This window comes from Hemibagrus wyckioides, linkage group LG18 (genome assembly GCF_019097595.1).
Source record: "Hemibagrus wyckioides isolate EC202008001 linkage group LG18, SWU_Hwy_1.0, whole genome shotgun sequence".
Lineage (NCBI taxonomy): Eukaryota > Metazoa > Chordata > Actinopteri > Siluriformes > Bagridae > Hemibagrus > Hemibagrus wyckioides.
Window position 1 is genome coordinate 15,375,070 of NC_080727.1, and position 13,086 is coordinate 15,388,155.

General features: G+C 38.8%; 2 protein-coding genes across 3 annotated transcripts in view; both read left to right on the forward strand.

Annotated features, from left to right (window-relative positions):
- The first annotated feature begins 3,759 nt into the window (after positions 1–3,759).
- On the forward strand, positions 3,760–8,966 carry oaz1b (ornithine decarboxylase antizyme 1b). Its single transcript, XM_058415349.1, is given in 6 exon segments — positions 3,760–3,956; positions 6,660–6,711; positions 6,713–6,799; positions 7,214–7,386; positions 7,536–7,621; positions 8,118–8,966. Coding segments are annotated over 6 exon segments (657 nt in total). The 5' UTR covers positions 3,760–3,828; the 3' UTR covers positions 8,249–8,966.
- A 2,150-nt stretch (positions 8,967–11,116) lies between these two features.
- The window catches only part of LOC131369202 (E3 ubiquitin-protein ligase UHRF2-like), a 48,270-nt gene continuing 46,300 nt past the window's right edge, over positions 11,117–13,086 (forward strand). For both annotated transcript variants that reach the window (XR_009207239.1, XM_058415685.1), the window contains exon 1: positions 11,117–11,432. Coding sequence is in view for 1 of the 2 variants with exons in the window: in XM_058415685.1 (XP_058271668.1) it covers positions 11,280–11,432 (153 nt within the window). In the remaining variant the exon portion in view is untranslated. The remainder of the gene's footprint in view (positions 11,433–13,086) is intronic.

A 13,086-nucleotide genomic window follows, 5' to 3' on the forward strand; every position in this document is an offset into this window, starting at 1 on the left:
TTACATGCACATGAATGTTATGTGGAGTTGTCCGGCCCTTTGCATCAGCTTCAAACCTTCTAGGGAGGCTTTCCACAAGGTTTAGGAGTGTGTTTATGGGACTTTTTGACCATTCCTCTAGATGTGCATTTGTGAGGCACTGATGTTGGACGAGAAGGTCTGACTCATAGTCTCCGCTCTGATTCATCCCAAATGTGTTCTGTCAGGTTGAGGTCAGGACTCAGTCAAGTTCCTCCACACCAAACTCGCTCATCCATGTCTTTATGGACCTTGCTTTGTACACTGGTGTGCAGTCATGTTGGAACAAGAACGGGGTCATCCCCAAACTGTTCCCACAAAGTTGGGTGCATGAAATTGTCCAAAATGTCTTGGTATGCTGAAGCATTAAGAGTGCCTTTCACTGGAGCTAAGGGGCCGAGCCAAACCCCTGAAAAACAACACCTGAATTCAATGATTTGGCTCGGTGTCCCAAAACTTTTCGCAAAATATAGTGTGTTTTTGCTTCAAAGAAATTACTCACATTGTCTGAATTCATGTCATAGCTTTGCACTTTAGCATTCAATGTACCTTGTCTCCAAGCAGCTTTACATAACATAAGAAACATAGTACAAAAGTCCAAGATTAATGTTAGACAAAAACTTAGACAGCTGAGGCGACTGAGATTCTTTATACTAGCATGAAATTTAAAAGCACAAATACATCGTAGAAAATGATTTACAAAAGAAAAAGTACATTTCTGATGGTAGATGAGCCAAGGAAGATGTGAAGACATTGAATAAGGAACTTACAACAGCTTTATTTCTATTGACTCAAACAATGATAATAACTCTGATCACACAAACTAACTGAACAAACATACACATACAAACTGTTCACAGCAGCAGACAGATTATGAGCATGATATTTTGCATCACTTGCTGTTAAAATTTCATTTTGAAGCTGTCTGATGTCCTATATTAATTTACAGACATTATTAGAGAGAGACTTAGTCACAAGTGAAATAGTGAAAACTTAACAACCAGACTAACAAATGTACTCTATGAATGTAACTTATACCATACCATATACCATAAGAGCTGTATAACCTGCATATACCTTATAACTCTAACTTATATCTGTTATACTGTGGAATTCTGGTTTCTGATTGGTCAGATTAGTTTTCTATAACAGCAGTGCAAGTGCTAATAACAGCTTTATATAAAAGTCTTTTATATAAATTAAAATATATATATTAAATATATATATTTATAAATTAAATAAATATATTTTATTACATTATTGTTTCTATAGCAACACCTCATTCACAAGGGACAGACATGGCAGATGTTCCACATAAAGTTTTCTGTAAGTGTCAGTGTACCATTTAGAGGTCAAGCTGTACTTTTAAAGACTTCAGGACAAAGGAGTGCATGGTCAGTGGTTTCTTGGGAACCTCCAAGGTGCATTTTTGCTTGTCTTGTAAACAAGAGAGAGATAAAAACCTTGTGGTGTGACTTGATATCTGTATATCTGATCTGATCTGTTTTATCTAACTTGCTGATTTGTTCACATAATTGCTGTCACTGAATTACTATATGACCACAGATAACATCACTATAAAATGAATGTTCTAGGTAAAGTCTGTGCTAAATGACCCTGAGGCTGCTTTTAGCTGATGTAAGTCGTTTGAAGACGTCACGTCGCTCACGGCTGTGTGCTTTCACTGGTCATGTCGTTTGAAGAAAAAAAAACAGCTGAGAGTGTACACAACAGAGTGTGTATAATTTAGGGTTTTTAGTTAGAAACATGCAATCTATGCACATTAACAAGGCAAAACTTGCTGGGAAACTTGTGAAAATGCTCATGGGATCATGGCTGGGGTCAAGAAAAAGTCACAGAGTGGCAACTAACACCCATTTCTCATGTATCAGCTTTTAAAGTTCCAAATTTCCAAATGATTCAATTGATTACAAAACTTTCATTAACACACATTTCCGCTCACAAAACACATCACATCCCGATTACAGGTACAATAGAGACCAAATAGTTCAAGAATACTAGAATGACCACTGAGAGGTGAAGTGAATAACACTGATGATCTCCTCATCATGGCCCCTGTTAGTGGGTGGGATATATTAGGCAGCAAGTGAACATTTTGTCCTCAGATTTGATGTGTTAGAAGCAGGAAAAATGGGCAAGTGTAAGGATTTGAGCGAGTCAAGGGCCAAATTGTGATGGCCAGACGACTGGATCAGAGCATCTCCAAAACTGCAGCTCTTGCGGGGTGTTCCCGGTCTGCAGTGGTCAGTATCTATCGAAAGTGTCCTTTAAGCTTACAGGACTTCTAACATCTTGGTGCCAGATACCACAGCACACCTTCAGGGATCCATGCCTCATCAGGTCAGGGCTGTTTTGGCAGCAAAAGGGGGACTGACACAAAATTAGGCAGGTGGTCATAATGTTATGCCTGATTGGTGTAGATTATAGTTTGTGTTGCTCTTATAGAATATCTTAATTTATATGTATTGGTTTGACAGATGAATTATCAAGAACAGCCGAAAGATGCAAGTGATTGGTCTCCACCAAGAAGTGATGTCTGAAAGGCACGTATATCTTCTATAAGGTGGATAGAGTAATTTGAGTGAGTTTGACAAGGGCCAAATTGTGATGGCTAGATGACTGGATCAGAGCATCTCCAAAACTGCAGCTCTTGTGGGGTGTTCCCGGTCTGCAGTGGTCAGTATCTATCAAAAGTGGTCCAAGGAGGGAACAGTGGTGACCTGGCGACAGTGTCATGGGCGGCCAAGGCTCACTGATACATGTGGGGAGCTAAGGCTGGCCCGTGTGATCCGATACAACAGATGAGCTACTGTTGCTCAAATTGCTGAAGAAGTTAATGCTGGTTCTGATAGAAAGGTGTCAGAATACACAGTGCATGACAGGCCAGGGCTGTTTTGGCAGCAAAAGGAGGACCAACACAATATTAGGGAGGTGGTCATAATGTTATGTCTGATCTGTGTATATATAGATCTTTTTTGTTTTCCTCCATGATGAAGTGTAAAAACAAAGTGTACATACCTTTAAGATCCCACCAGATTGGAGGCGATGGTATGATTCAGTAGAGGGCAAGTAGTGAATCAAGTAGCAAAAACTAAATGAGAAAAATATTGTACTAGAATGCACAAGACAAAACAGGAAGTGAAAGAAAGAATAAATGCAAGATGGAGATTAAAAGCTACACAACAACATGAGAAGAATGGAATTCAAATAGGAAGCACTTTTTTTGTTTAAAGTTCATTTAAAAAAAGGTCATCGTTATGAAAAGAGAATACACATTGTGATATGCATGAAGGAAAAAAACAAAAGCAAAAAAAAAGATTTAAAACTTTAGTGTCTTAACCACAGAGTTGTTTCATGAAAAGCTGTACTTTTACATGTTTATTTCATATCAAGAACCCTGACCAAGTGTCTCTGTGTTTGCACTACACAAGGGAAAAGTGAAAATATTTAACCCCCTTCTTCCCTGCAACAGATGATGTATGAACAATTTAGTCAGCTCTGCTTCCTCTGTTTTTATCTGCAGCTCTCAGTAATTTTCCACTGCCCCTGCGTCGTTTCAGTAAAAAACAACAGCCGAGTCCCAAACGCCTCTTTGCTCCCTACACCCGCGTGCTACGAAGGGTATACAAACAAACGCGTTCTATGGGTGACTCGGCGCATGCGCATTAAATAACAGGTCGTTTTGGAACACGACCCTTGGTTTTAAAGAGCGACACACAAGCAACTTGCGTTTTCTTCAGTCCCGGAGCTGAGAGCTAGTCAGGCCGCCGTGAACCCTTCCGAGGCCGGATGGTCAAATCCAACCTCCAGCGGATACTCAACAGTCATTGTTTCGCCCGTGAAAAAGAAGGAAAACCTCAGTGTCAAAGCCAAATGGATGCTTTAAACTGTAATAATCTTTCTGACATGATTAGCAAGTAAGTAAAAAAGGAGGAAGCGGTGGTGGGGGGAAGGGCCTGCCTTACTAATGCTGACATTCTCTTAAAACTGTTAACTGGAAGACGTTTTATATTTCTTTAGGCTTGTTGTATTTTCTTAAAATATTTTATCCAAGTATTTCTCACGTTTCCATTTGCTGAACCTCAAAAGATCCGATCACGCAGTTCAGATAACCCTGTAGTCGCCATAAATTAGTGCTGTAAAGTTTGATATAACACACTTAATTTCTCTTGGCTCATATTTAACAAGGACACTAAATCTCAAAACCTACTTTGATCACAGTAAAATGACGAAGTAGCTAAGTCGGATTAGCCTGCTAGCATTAACGTCGCAGTTTATTTAAACGCTGGTCTCGAGGATTAGCTAACTAGCTGGGCTTTTTCCCCCGCATCATCATCTTATCGACTATCTAACTAACCCAAACTGTCTGGAATAAAACTCTACACACGGTAACGCGTCTAGATGACGTGTTCGGTCGCATGTCTGTTTATTTTTTTATGTATCTATTTATTTATTGTTGTCCGATGGTTGCTAGTAAATTAGCATGCTCATCTTAGCCGTCTAGGCCTCGTTTCTTGACAGTTGCGTCACAGGTTCCTCATGCTGGTATGACGTCACATGATTGACGGCTCGTGGTCGTTTGCATGATGCCCCAAAACACACAGGAGAACTACTTTATATTTTATAATAAATAAAAATAATCCCAGGGATTTTTGTAACCTGCATCCGTCAAGATATGCTATATTAAGATCTTGAAAAAGAAGCAATGTAGTATTATTTTTAAATTAAATTGTATTATAAATTTGTAATTATAAAACTTATATAAATTTTGTAATACAATTTATTTTAAAAAGTAGCAATGTGTTTTTAAATAAATTGTTATAAATTTGATATATAGTGTGTGTATGGGTGTGTATATATATGTATAGTGTATATATTTATTTATATATACACACTTTTTGTGTATATATGTGCAATTAAACATTAATTGCTTTGTTGCAACCAGCTCACCTTAACATTGTATAGGTATGGAGTGATGCATGGTGTGAGTAAGTAATGTAAGTGTGTGTGTACACTTGAACAGAACTGTGGTGTGGTTCCTCTCAGTGCAGTTCTTTAGGAAGTTAAAGGCATAGCACTCGATCAGCGTGAGGAGATCTGTTTACTTCCAGGTTTAACTAAAATGTGAATTTAAATCCACTATTACAGGAAGTGAAATAAACAAAACGGTGTGTTTTCAGTGACTAGGGTTTTTTTAAGGTTGGTGGATGTGAGCTGCTGAACCAAGTCACAGGGTGTGAAAGCTGTGGAGGATCTGGAACAATGAAACAAGAGAAAAACTAAACAAAAAATTAACAGCGCACAAAATATTTTCAACGAGTTCTATATGTAAATATCATTTTTATTCTGTTAACTGTGATCTGCCAATTTTTGTGACTTCTCTGCATGCTCGGTAAAGGGTTGTATAGTTTTTGTTTTAGTTTTATAGTGTTTGTTTTTTTAATTACTTCATGGTGTTTCTACATGTGTTCAGCCTTACGTGGTTGCCCATGAACATTATTATATTATTGTAAGCATGTCTGTGTTAGAGATACCTGATGCTGTATGTAAACAGTTTGTTAATGGATTAAAAGATGCTTTTGTACACAAGACAGAAATGCGAACCATGCGGTTGACCCCACATTCAAGACTTCACTATGCTATGTAATCCTGCGGCATAAATCTCAACAACGAAGTATCCGGATCCTCCAACTTAAAATCTGTTGCTGTAGTAACCGACATGAAGGTCACATTTCTGTATGGGTGCGCTGACCGACTGTCGTTATGGTGATGCCGCTTCCACTAGTTATCTTGCCAATTGTGTCGCATCTCATTTGTTTACCAAAAGAACCTGAATTTGTTCCTGAAACCTCTTGGATGCAGAAATTCTGTTAATCATTGAGTTAACGTTAGGGAGTGGTGACTCGATAGTGTATGCTTTTATAGCCTACTCCCGTTGGCCTTGACCTTAGTGTGTAATCGGGTGGAGGTCATAGGTGTGATGTAAGACTTGTGCTTTTAGATCATTTATCACAAACCGGCTGGTTTTTCAAGTTCTGTGTGGCAACATGGAGATCTGTAAGAGTGGAGTGCACTGAGTAACCCCAAAAAAAACAGGATCCTGCTCAATCAATTCCTTTTTTTTTTTTTTTGTCACCTTTGCAGCTGGTAGCCATTAAAATGTGATGTAATTAAACAAAAAAAAACCCTGAGAGGCACATGGTGTCTGGGGCAGTTAAATATGGAGGAATCATAATGACTCCATTAACTTTTTATGAACGTTGTAATAGCACCATTTATCTGGTCAGGGCCTCTCTGAGTGCATCTCTGCATGTTTATCCTGGTTTCGTGAGGTCACTTCCTGTTTCCCTAAAGCTGTTCTCATTTTAATCGTTAACTTTTTTTAATCCGGTTAATCTGGGTTTTGGCTTTAGGGGTAGAGCGCTTGGCTATGTGTCCAAGCCAAAAAGTGACTGTAAATAAATATTACAGACTCAAATGTGTTTAAATGGAGTTGGCCCTTTTAGTAAAGAGTACAGGTGTGGCTATGTTCGTCAGCCTACATTAATAACCTGCTTTAGTATGTTTGTCTGAAGAATGTCTAACCTTTCTCCAACTAACCTCTGTGTGTTTCTCTGTAGTCTGTCTCTCAGTTGTAGTAGTACTCCTGGTCCCGGGCCTCTGTGGTGTTCCTGATGCCCCTCTCCCACCCCTGAAGATCCCAGGTGGGCGAGGGAATGGCACACGGGATCACTCTCCCTCAGCTCGGCCACTCTACACGGTGAGGAAAAGACTAAACAGAAAAGCTGTTGCTAACAGAATGCTAATTTTGAGTCATTTCAACTGCTCCACATGGGTACTCATGTGGTTTGTCAGAATATGCATGACCTTGTTTTTACACCCTGTTTACACTTTTAGTTCTCAGATTAAAGAAATAACTGTTCGGGATTGCTTTCACCATGAATTACTGCATAATCTAGAACATGGTCCTGTGTTTAGGTTGTGATCTGCTCATGTTAGTCTGTTGAATTACTTTACAGACTGCAGTGTGAAAAAATTAGTCTGTACAACGTATAGATTGTATTTAAAGGGTTCTGGTTTGCTTGCCAGAAACCTTTTGTTGAACACCTTTCCAGTCTTGAATGTCCTCCTTTTGGACGTTTTCTAACATTTAAATGTCTCTTTCTCTCCCCAGGACAGGAAGTTAAGTGTGATCGAACGTCCTGCTGGAGGTGGTTGCCCGGCGACGCTGCACTTCCTTAGTCGTCCCACGATCTCTCGTGTGATTAGCTGGGAAGCTGTTGTCCGCGGCGAAGCCCTTTACATCGAGATTCCTCGCGAGCCGCTTCCAGAGGGCAGCAAGGAGAGGTTAGGGATCATCTAGTGATTTTGGGGGGGGGTTTACAAAAGTGACGTCAGTTAGTTAACTCGAATATTGGTGAAATTAACATTCAAATCTTAATTATATTTCATATAGTGAGTAATGTAACTAGATATTTTGTTTTTCCTCCTTCCAGCTTTGCATCTCTGCTGGAGTTTGCTGAAGAACATTTAAAGGTCACCAGCGTGTTTGTTTGCTTTTACAAGAACAGAGACGATCGTGGTATGTTCCCGCTAAACTTCACTATCATTAGTATTTATGAAGTCATGATGTAATGGATTCTGGGAAATCTCTCATTTTTTGTTTGTGATTGGAAAAAAGTGTGTAGATGTTTAGAAGATGACGTGCTGTGTGCATACGTACACAAACGCACACCTACTGTGACTGTCCTCTTCTGAACATGTCTAAGATTTATGAAAATACATTCACATGTTACTTGAAAAATTATCCTGTCTGGTTTTAACCAACAGCCATAGATGTCAAAATCAAAAAAAGTTGCCATGACAACCACCACCCATCCATATCTAACATTAGTTAAAAATAGCCGTTTCACCACACAGACAGCCTCTAAAGTGCTGGATATTGCATCGTTTTATGGTCTCGGATATCCATGTTGTATTTAGTTATCTTGCAATCTGATTTTAAGCCATGGTTTTAATGATTTGAAATGAAACTAAGTGAACCTTTTTGTTTTGTTTTTTTTGTTTTTTTCCTGTAGCTAAGTTGGTGCGTACGTTTAGTTTCCTGGGCTTTGAGGTTGTGAGTCCGGGCCGCTCCCCTGTCCCTCCTCGACCTGACGTCTTCTTCATGGCTTACAACTTTGATCGAGACTCATCGGATGAAGATTAGACTCCTCCTTCCCAACCCTTATACCCATCACATCAAGTCTCAGCTTCTTTTTTTTTTTTATTATTTCCCCTGTTCTCTTCACTTGTTCACATCTCTGCTTCTGTTTATTGTAATAGAGCCAATTTATTGTTGTAATGCGGGCTGACATTATTCCTTTTCTCTCTCTCCATTTATCATTCCTTCATCTTGAGCCCTTTAAGTTTTGGTCTATATTATAATCCTATTGTATAAGAAGAAATCATTAGTATGTTGTAATTCTCACAGCTATAAAAAAAAAAAAAACCTGTTTGCTTTATTTTTGAATGTACATCAAAAAGGTCATTCAGTTTACACTTTATAGGTACTGTTTAACTGCATTTTGATTGGCGACAAGGTTTAAAGTGAATTTTTATAGTATTGGACATTAGCAGAGGAAAAAGTCATTATTTGTAAAGTTCTGATGCTTGTTGCGTCATAGCCAAGTGAAACTAGGATGTGAGCTTTGTACAGGGCGTAAAGTTGTAAGTGCTTGAAGCATCTACCAATAGAGCGACGATCCTGTTGGGTGAAAATTGGTACGACGCCAAAGTGGCTTTACTGCCTGTTGTTTGACTGTCTTTGTGCATCATATAACTTGCATTATGATTCAATTCTCCACCCCTGTCATGGTTTGGCTCTGTTGATGTTCCCAGCTTTAGTGTTGTGCTTATGTGAGAAATAAAAAAAGAAACAAAAGCAATGGGTGTGTCTTGTTCAATAGAGCTTTATTTACACTAAATGTCAGCATTCTGCATCTCTCCCTTGCCTCCCAGGACTACTTGGTTTGGGGCATCCCAACTGGATTGGGGTGGGGATTGTGAACACTAGTCATGAAAGCTGATCTGTTTTACAGATGTTAATGTATTGAACAAACCGAACATGTATTTAAGCAATACTATCCATTACGTGTTGCTATTCAATGAAAAATATCACCTGCTTAAAGTCTCAAGATGCCCAAAGCAAACAGTTGGAAGAGTTCAGATGAGGGTTCTTAAGCTCAAGTCTAGTATTATAGACTAGATTTGCTGCTGTAGTGGGTTATATCTAACAATCAGATGGCTAAATTTTTCCCCTTTAACAAAGTATGTGTCTTTGGGGCCCAAAAGATTGTAAAGTGCATGTCATCTATTAAAACTGTTCTCCATTTTGTTGGGTCTAAAATCCTGTTATGTTTACTCTCGGACTAGTGAACTAATTATTGCACAGTCCAGGTAGTGGGCAATCTGGAGTAGTCTGATTGCATATAATGAAAATCTGTTGCTCTAGATCTCTTAGAAATACCTGACATTGATGCAACACTACTAGATTCTCTTCCATAAGAAGTGGCCCTAATGATGAACTGGTGAGGATCACAGTTAATTGTACTGCAAAAATCCAGATACAAAAACTGTAGGGCATCTTTTTTGTCATCCACCTCGATATTAGCACATTAATGTCCTCTAAGTGTTATAATTTTTATTTTTGCAGCACTTCTTATTAAAGCTGTGTGCTCGGACTTTGTTTTGTGTTTGGATTAAACGCAAACCCCTCTACGTATTTTCCACTAGAGGTCGCTCTGACCACACTTTCTCATCCCATCCATGTAATTCTTCCACAGGTTCCACAGGAAATCCTCTGAGGATGATCACGCTCCTATCCTCTCCATTTTCCCTCCATTTTCCCCCACTTGGTTTTTGCTTTCTCTCTGAGTTCTTATTAATGACCCACAATGGGTTTATCACTGTAACATGGCTGCAGATTCTATAATACTAACAAAACTGTGTTCTTACTATACATCTCAACACCAGCCACATATATACAATGCTTGTTACATCTATACTGTCTTTATATCATGTTAATAAATATTTTTTATTAATAATTATTTGTTTTTATTTTAAATATTACTTTATAACATTTAAATTTTTAATAAATTATTTTATAATTATTTAAATATTTTTTATTAACAAGAAATGTTCACTATTTGCTTCTTTTTATCCACAGCAGTTTTTTTTTTTTTTACCAGATTTATATAATCTATATATAGTATAATAATAGTATGATAATAATCTCCGTGTATGAGGTGAGAATAAGGATCAAGATATTTTTGTTCATTTTAACACTTCTGTGCTGATTTCTTTTTTTATTTTGGTAGAAAAACCTGCATGCAAGAACACCAAAATGCAGACAAACAAACAAACAAACAAACAAATACTAATCCCTTTAATCAACCTCCAGAGACCTTATTTGTAGTCACTGGGGCAAAAATGTTAGTTTTTAACCTCCTACTACATTACAGAACAATATTTAATTCTGTAAATGGGCAACATATATATATATATATATATATATATATATATATATATATATATATGTGTGTGTGTGTGTGTGTGTGATCACCTCTATAGTATTTCAAACCCCATTTTATGATCATTTTATTTCTCTTTGTCTAATTTTATTCTATATTTCTAATTATGTAATTAGTTTTGTGTGCATGTTCTTTACACTCGAGCCATCTCTCTCTCTCTCTCTCTATATATATACATATACACATATATATATATATATATATATATATATATATATATACAATAAAGAATCTTCATCACGTTAAAAAAAGAAGCGTATTTGTGGAGACACATTTTTTTATTTTTTAAAAAATGACATATTTGGGATTTGCAGCCTGAGAATTTACATAACTCGAATGGAAACACGTTAGCAACAGGCTAATTTACAAATTACCTCAGAGGTGCGCGTGGCGTCTTTAAAAAGGCGCGAATTTGTAACGTCGCGTGCGTGTTTTTTTCCCCCCCGCTGGCGCCACGTGACTGCTTTGAGTGAGTAACGCCTCCTAAAGCTGAGAGAGAGAGAGAGAGAGAGAGAGAGAGAGAGAGAGAGTGAGTGAGTGTATGGAGACGTGAACACTTTCTCTCAGAGCCCCCCTTATTCCCCTCCCTACGACCCCCGAAACCGGATTAAACCGATTTATTTTTTTTCCGTTAAACGTGACCGTTATTCGGGGCTAAACCGAGGCGCGATGTGGATTCAGGTCCGCACTATAGACGGGACGGAGACCCGCACGGTGGAGGATCTGTCCCGGCTCACCAAGATCGAGTCTCTGCGTCTCAAAATACAGGAGATCTTCAATGTGGACCCGGAGAGACAGCGCTTATTCTACAGAGGCAAACAGGTCCGGAATGTCTGTTTTTAATGCTTTCAGACTCGCATTTCTCTCTTGCTGGTTGTCTTTATTATCTTGGGAGGGGGGGAATAGCTATGCTGCTAGCTAGCCAGGTTGCTAAGTTAGATGGCTAGCTGGCTGGCTAACGCTTCCTGTTTGGCTGGGAATGTTACCCTGCAGTTTGTTGCGCAAGAAACGCTACCATAAACCCCTCGAAATGGAGTGAAAGTAATTCGATTTGATCACTTCGCGAAATGACAGACCTTGGACCTTGACAAAGTGAATAAACGCCTGCAGTGTTATATAAGTCTGGCTGAACCCGGATAAACACTGGATGTCAAGTCAACACTGGGCTGTTTATCGACTTATTTGTGCTATTCGGATCATCTTGGGTAGTGTTTTAGTTTGCTCATTATAAACATCACTGCCAATAATACAACTTCCACTCTGTAGATTTTGTTATAAATCCGTTTAAAGCCCCAGTCTGAACACTAACTTAATGCAAGGTGTTTGGACCGTGCTGTAATGATGTACTGTAGTGACACTATTCAGACTGAGAGTATTATGGTTTGGGACGTAGCCATGGTTACCTGAAGACACGCGCCACTTAATAGCGTATAAAGTAACCTCTTGGTTTTTTTTTTTTGTGCTAATCATCATCAGCATTTCGGATTGCGTCGTGTTATTTTACTCTGCTGTCGAGCCTGTGTCGCATTTCCGTTTGTTATTGTTATTTGTATTAATAGCACCTCGCGACGTCCCAGCAGCTGTTGGTGTTGTTTGTGTTTTTCTCGCTGCACGTGCGCTGCCCCTAAGCGAAGCTGCTGGAAAGCTCTATGTATGTATGTGCGCGCGCGCGTGTGTGTTTTGTTTTGACGTCGTGCATGCGGATGGAACGTCACAACGTGAAAGAAAAAAGGGACTTGAGAGACGAATACAGATGCAGAGAGAGAGAGAGAGAGAGAGGGGAGAAGGGGAAACAAAAGCGAAGTATTCTTTCTTTCCGGTTTCCTGTCAGCTGCACGTGCTGATGAATGAAAGGCGGAGGTTTTGAAGAAAAAAAACAAAAACGCATGCGGCCATGTGAAATTTTTTTTTTTATATACCTACACCTTTATGTTAATGTGTAATTATGCCTTAATAACTGCTTTGTGCTTACTGTTATATATAAGCTATATTTTTTTTATTTACAGCTGGACACTAACTCACACAGCACTGACAATATTTCATACCTAAATACTATGGAAGTTGTGAGCGCTTTCGATTTTGAATCTCTCAGGTTGTGTATGTTGGTCTTAAATTATTGTAATTAAGTTTGGAGTGGTTTTGGTTGCACTTTTTTTTTTTACATATGTCCTTCTTTGAGCTGACCCACAAGAGTGTCGTCCCCCCCCCCCCAGCTGCCCTGGCACACGTGAGTGTGTTTGTGACAGGCTCACTGATGAATATTGACCTCTTGTCAATAAATGTGCTGCACTCCTTTTTTCCCGTTATATTGAAATATCTAGAACACCTACAAAAGCAGTTAGTTCCTGTCATCACGTCAGGTTATAGCAGCTATAAATGCTCGTTCCCTCACCAGCATCTATTTTTTTTCTCCTGAACCGAATAAAACAAAAACACAGCTTGTCACTGTACCAAGAAATATGCCAAGTATAAAGCT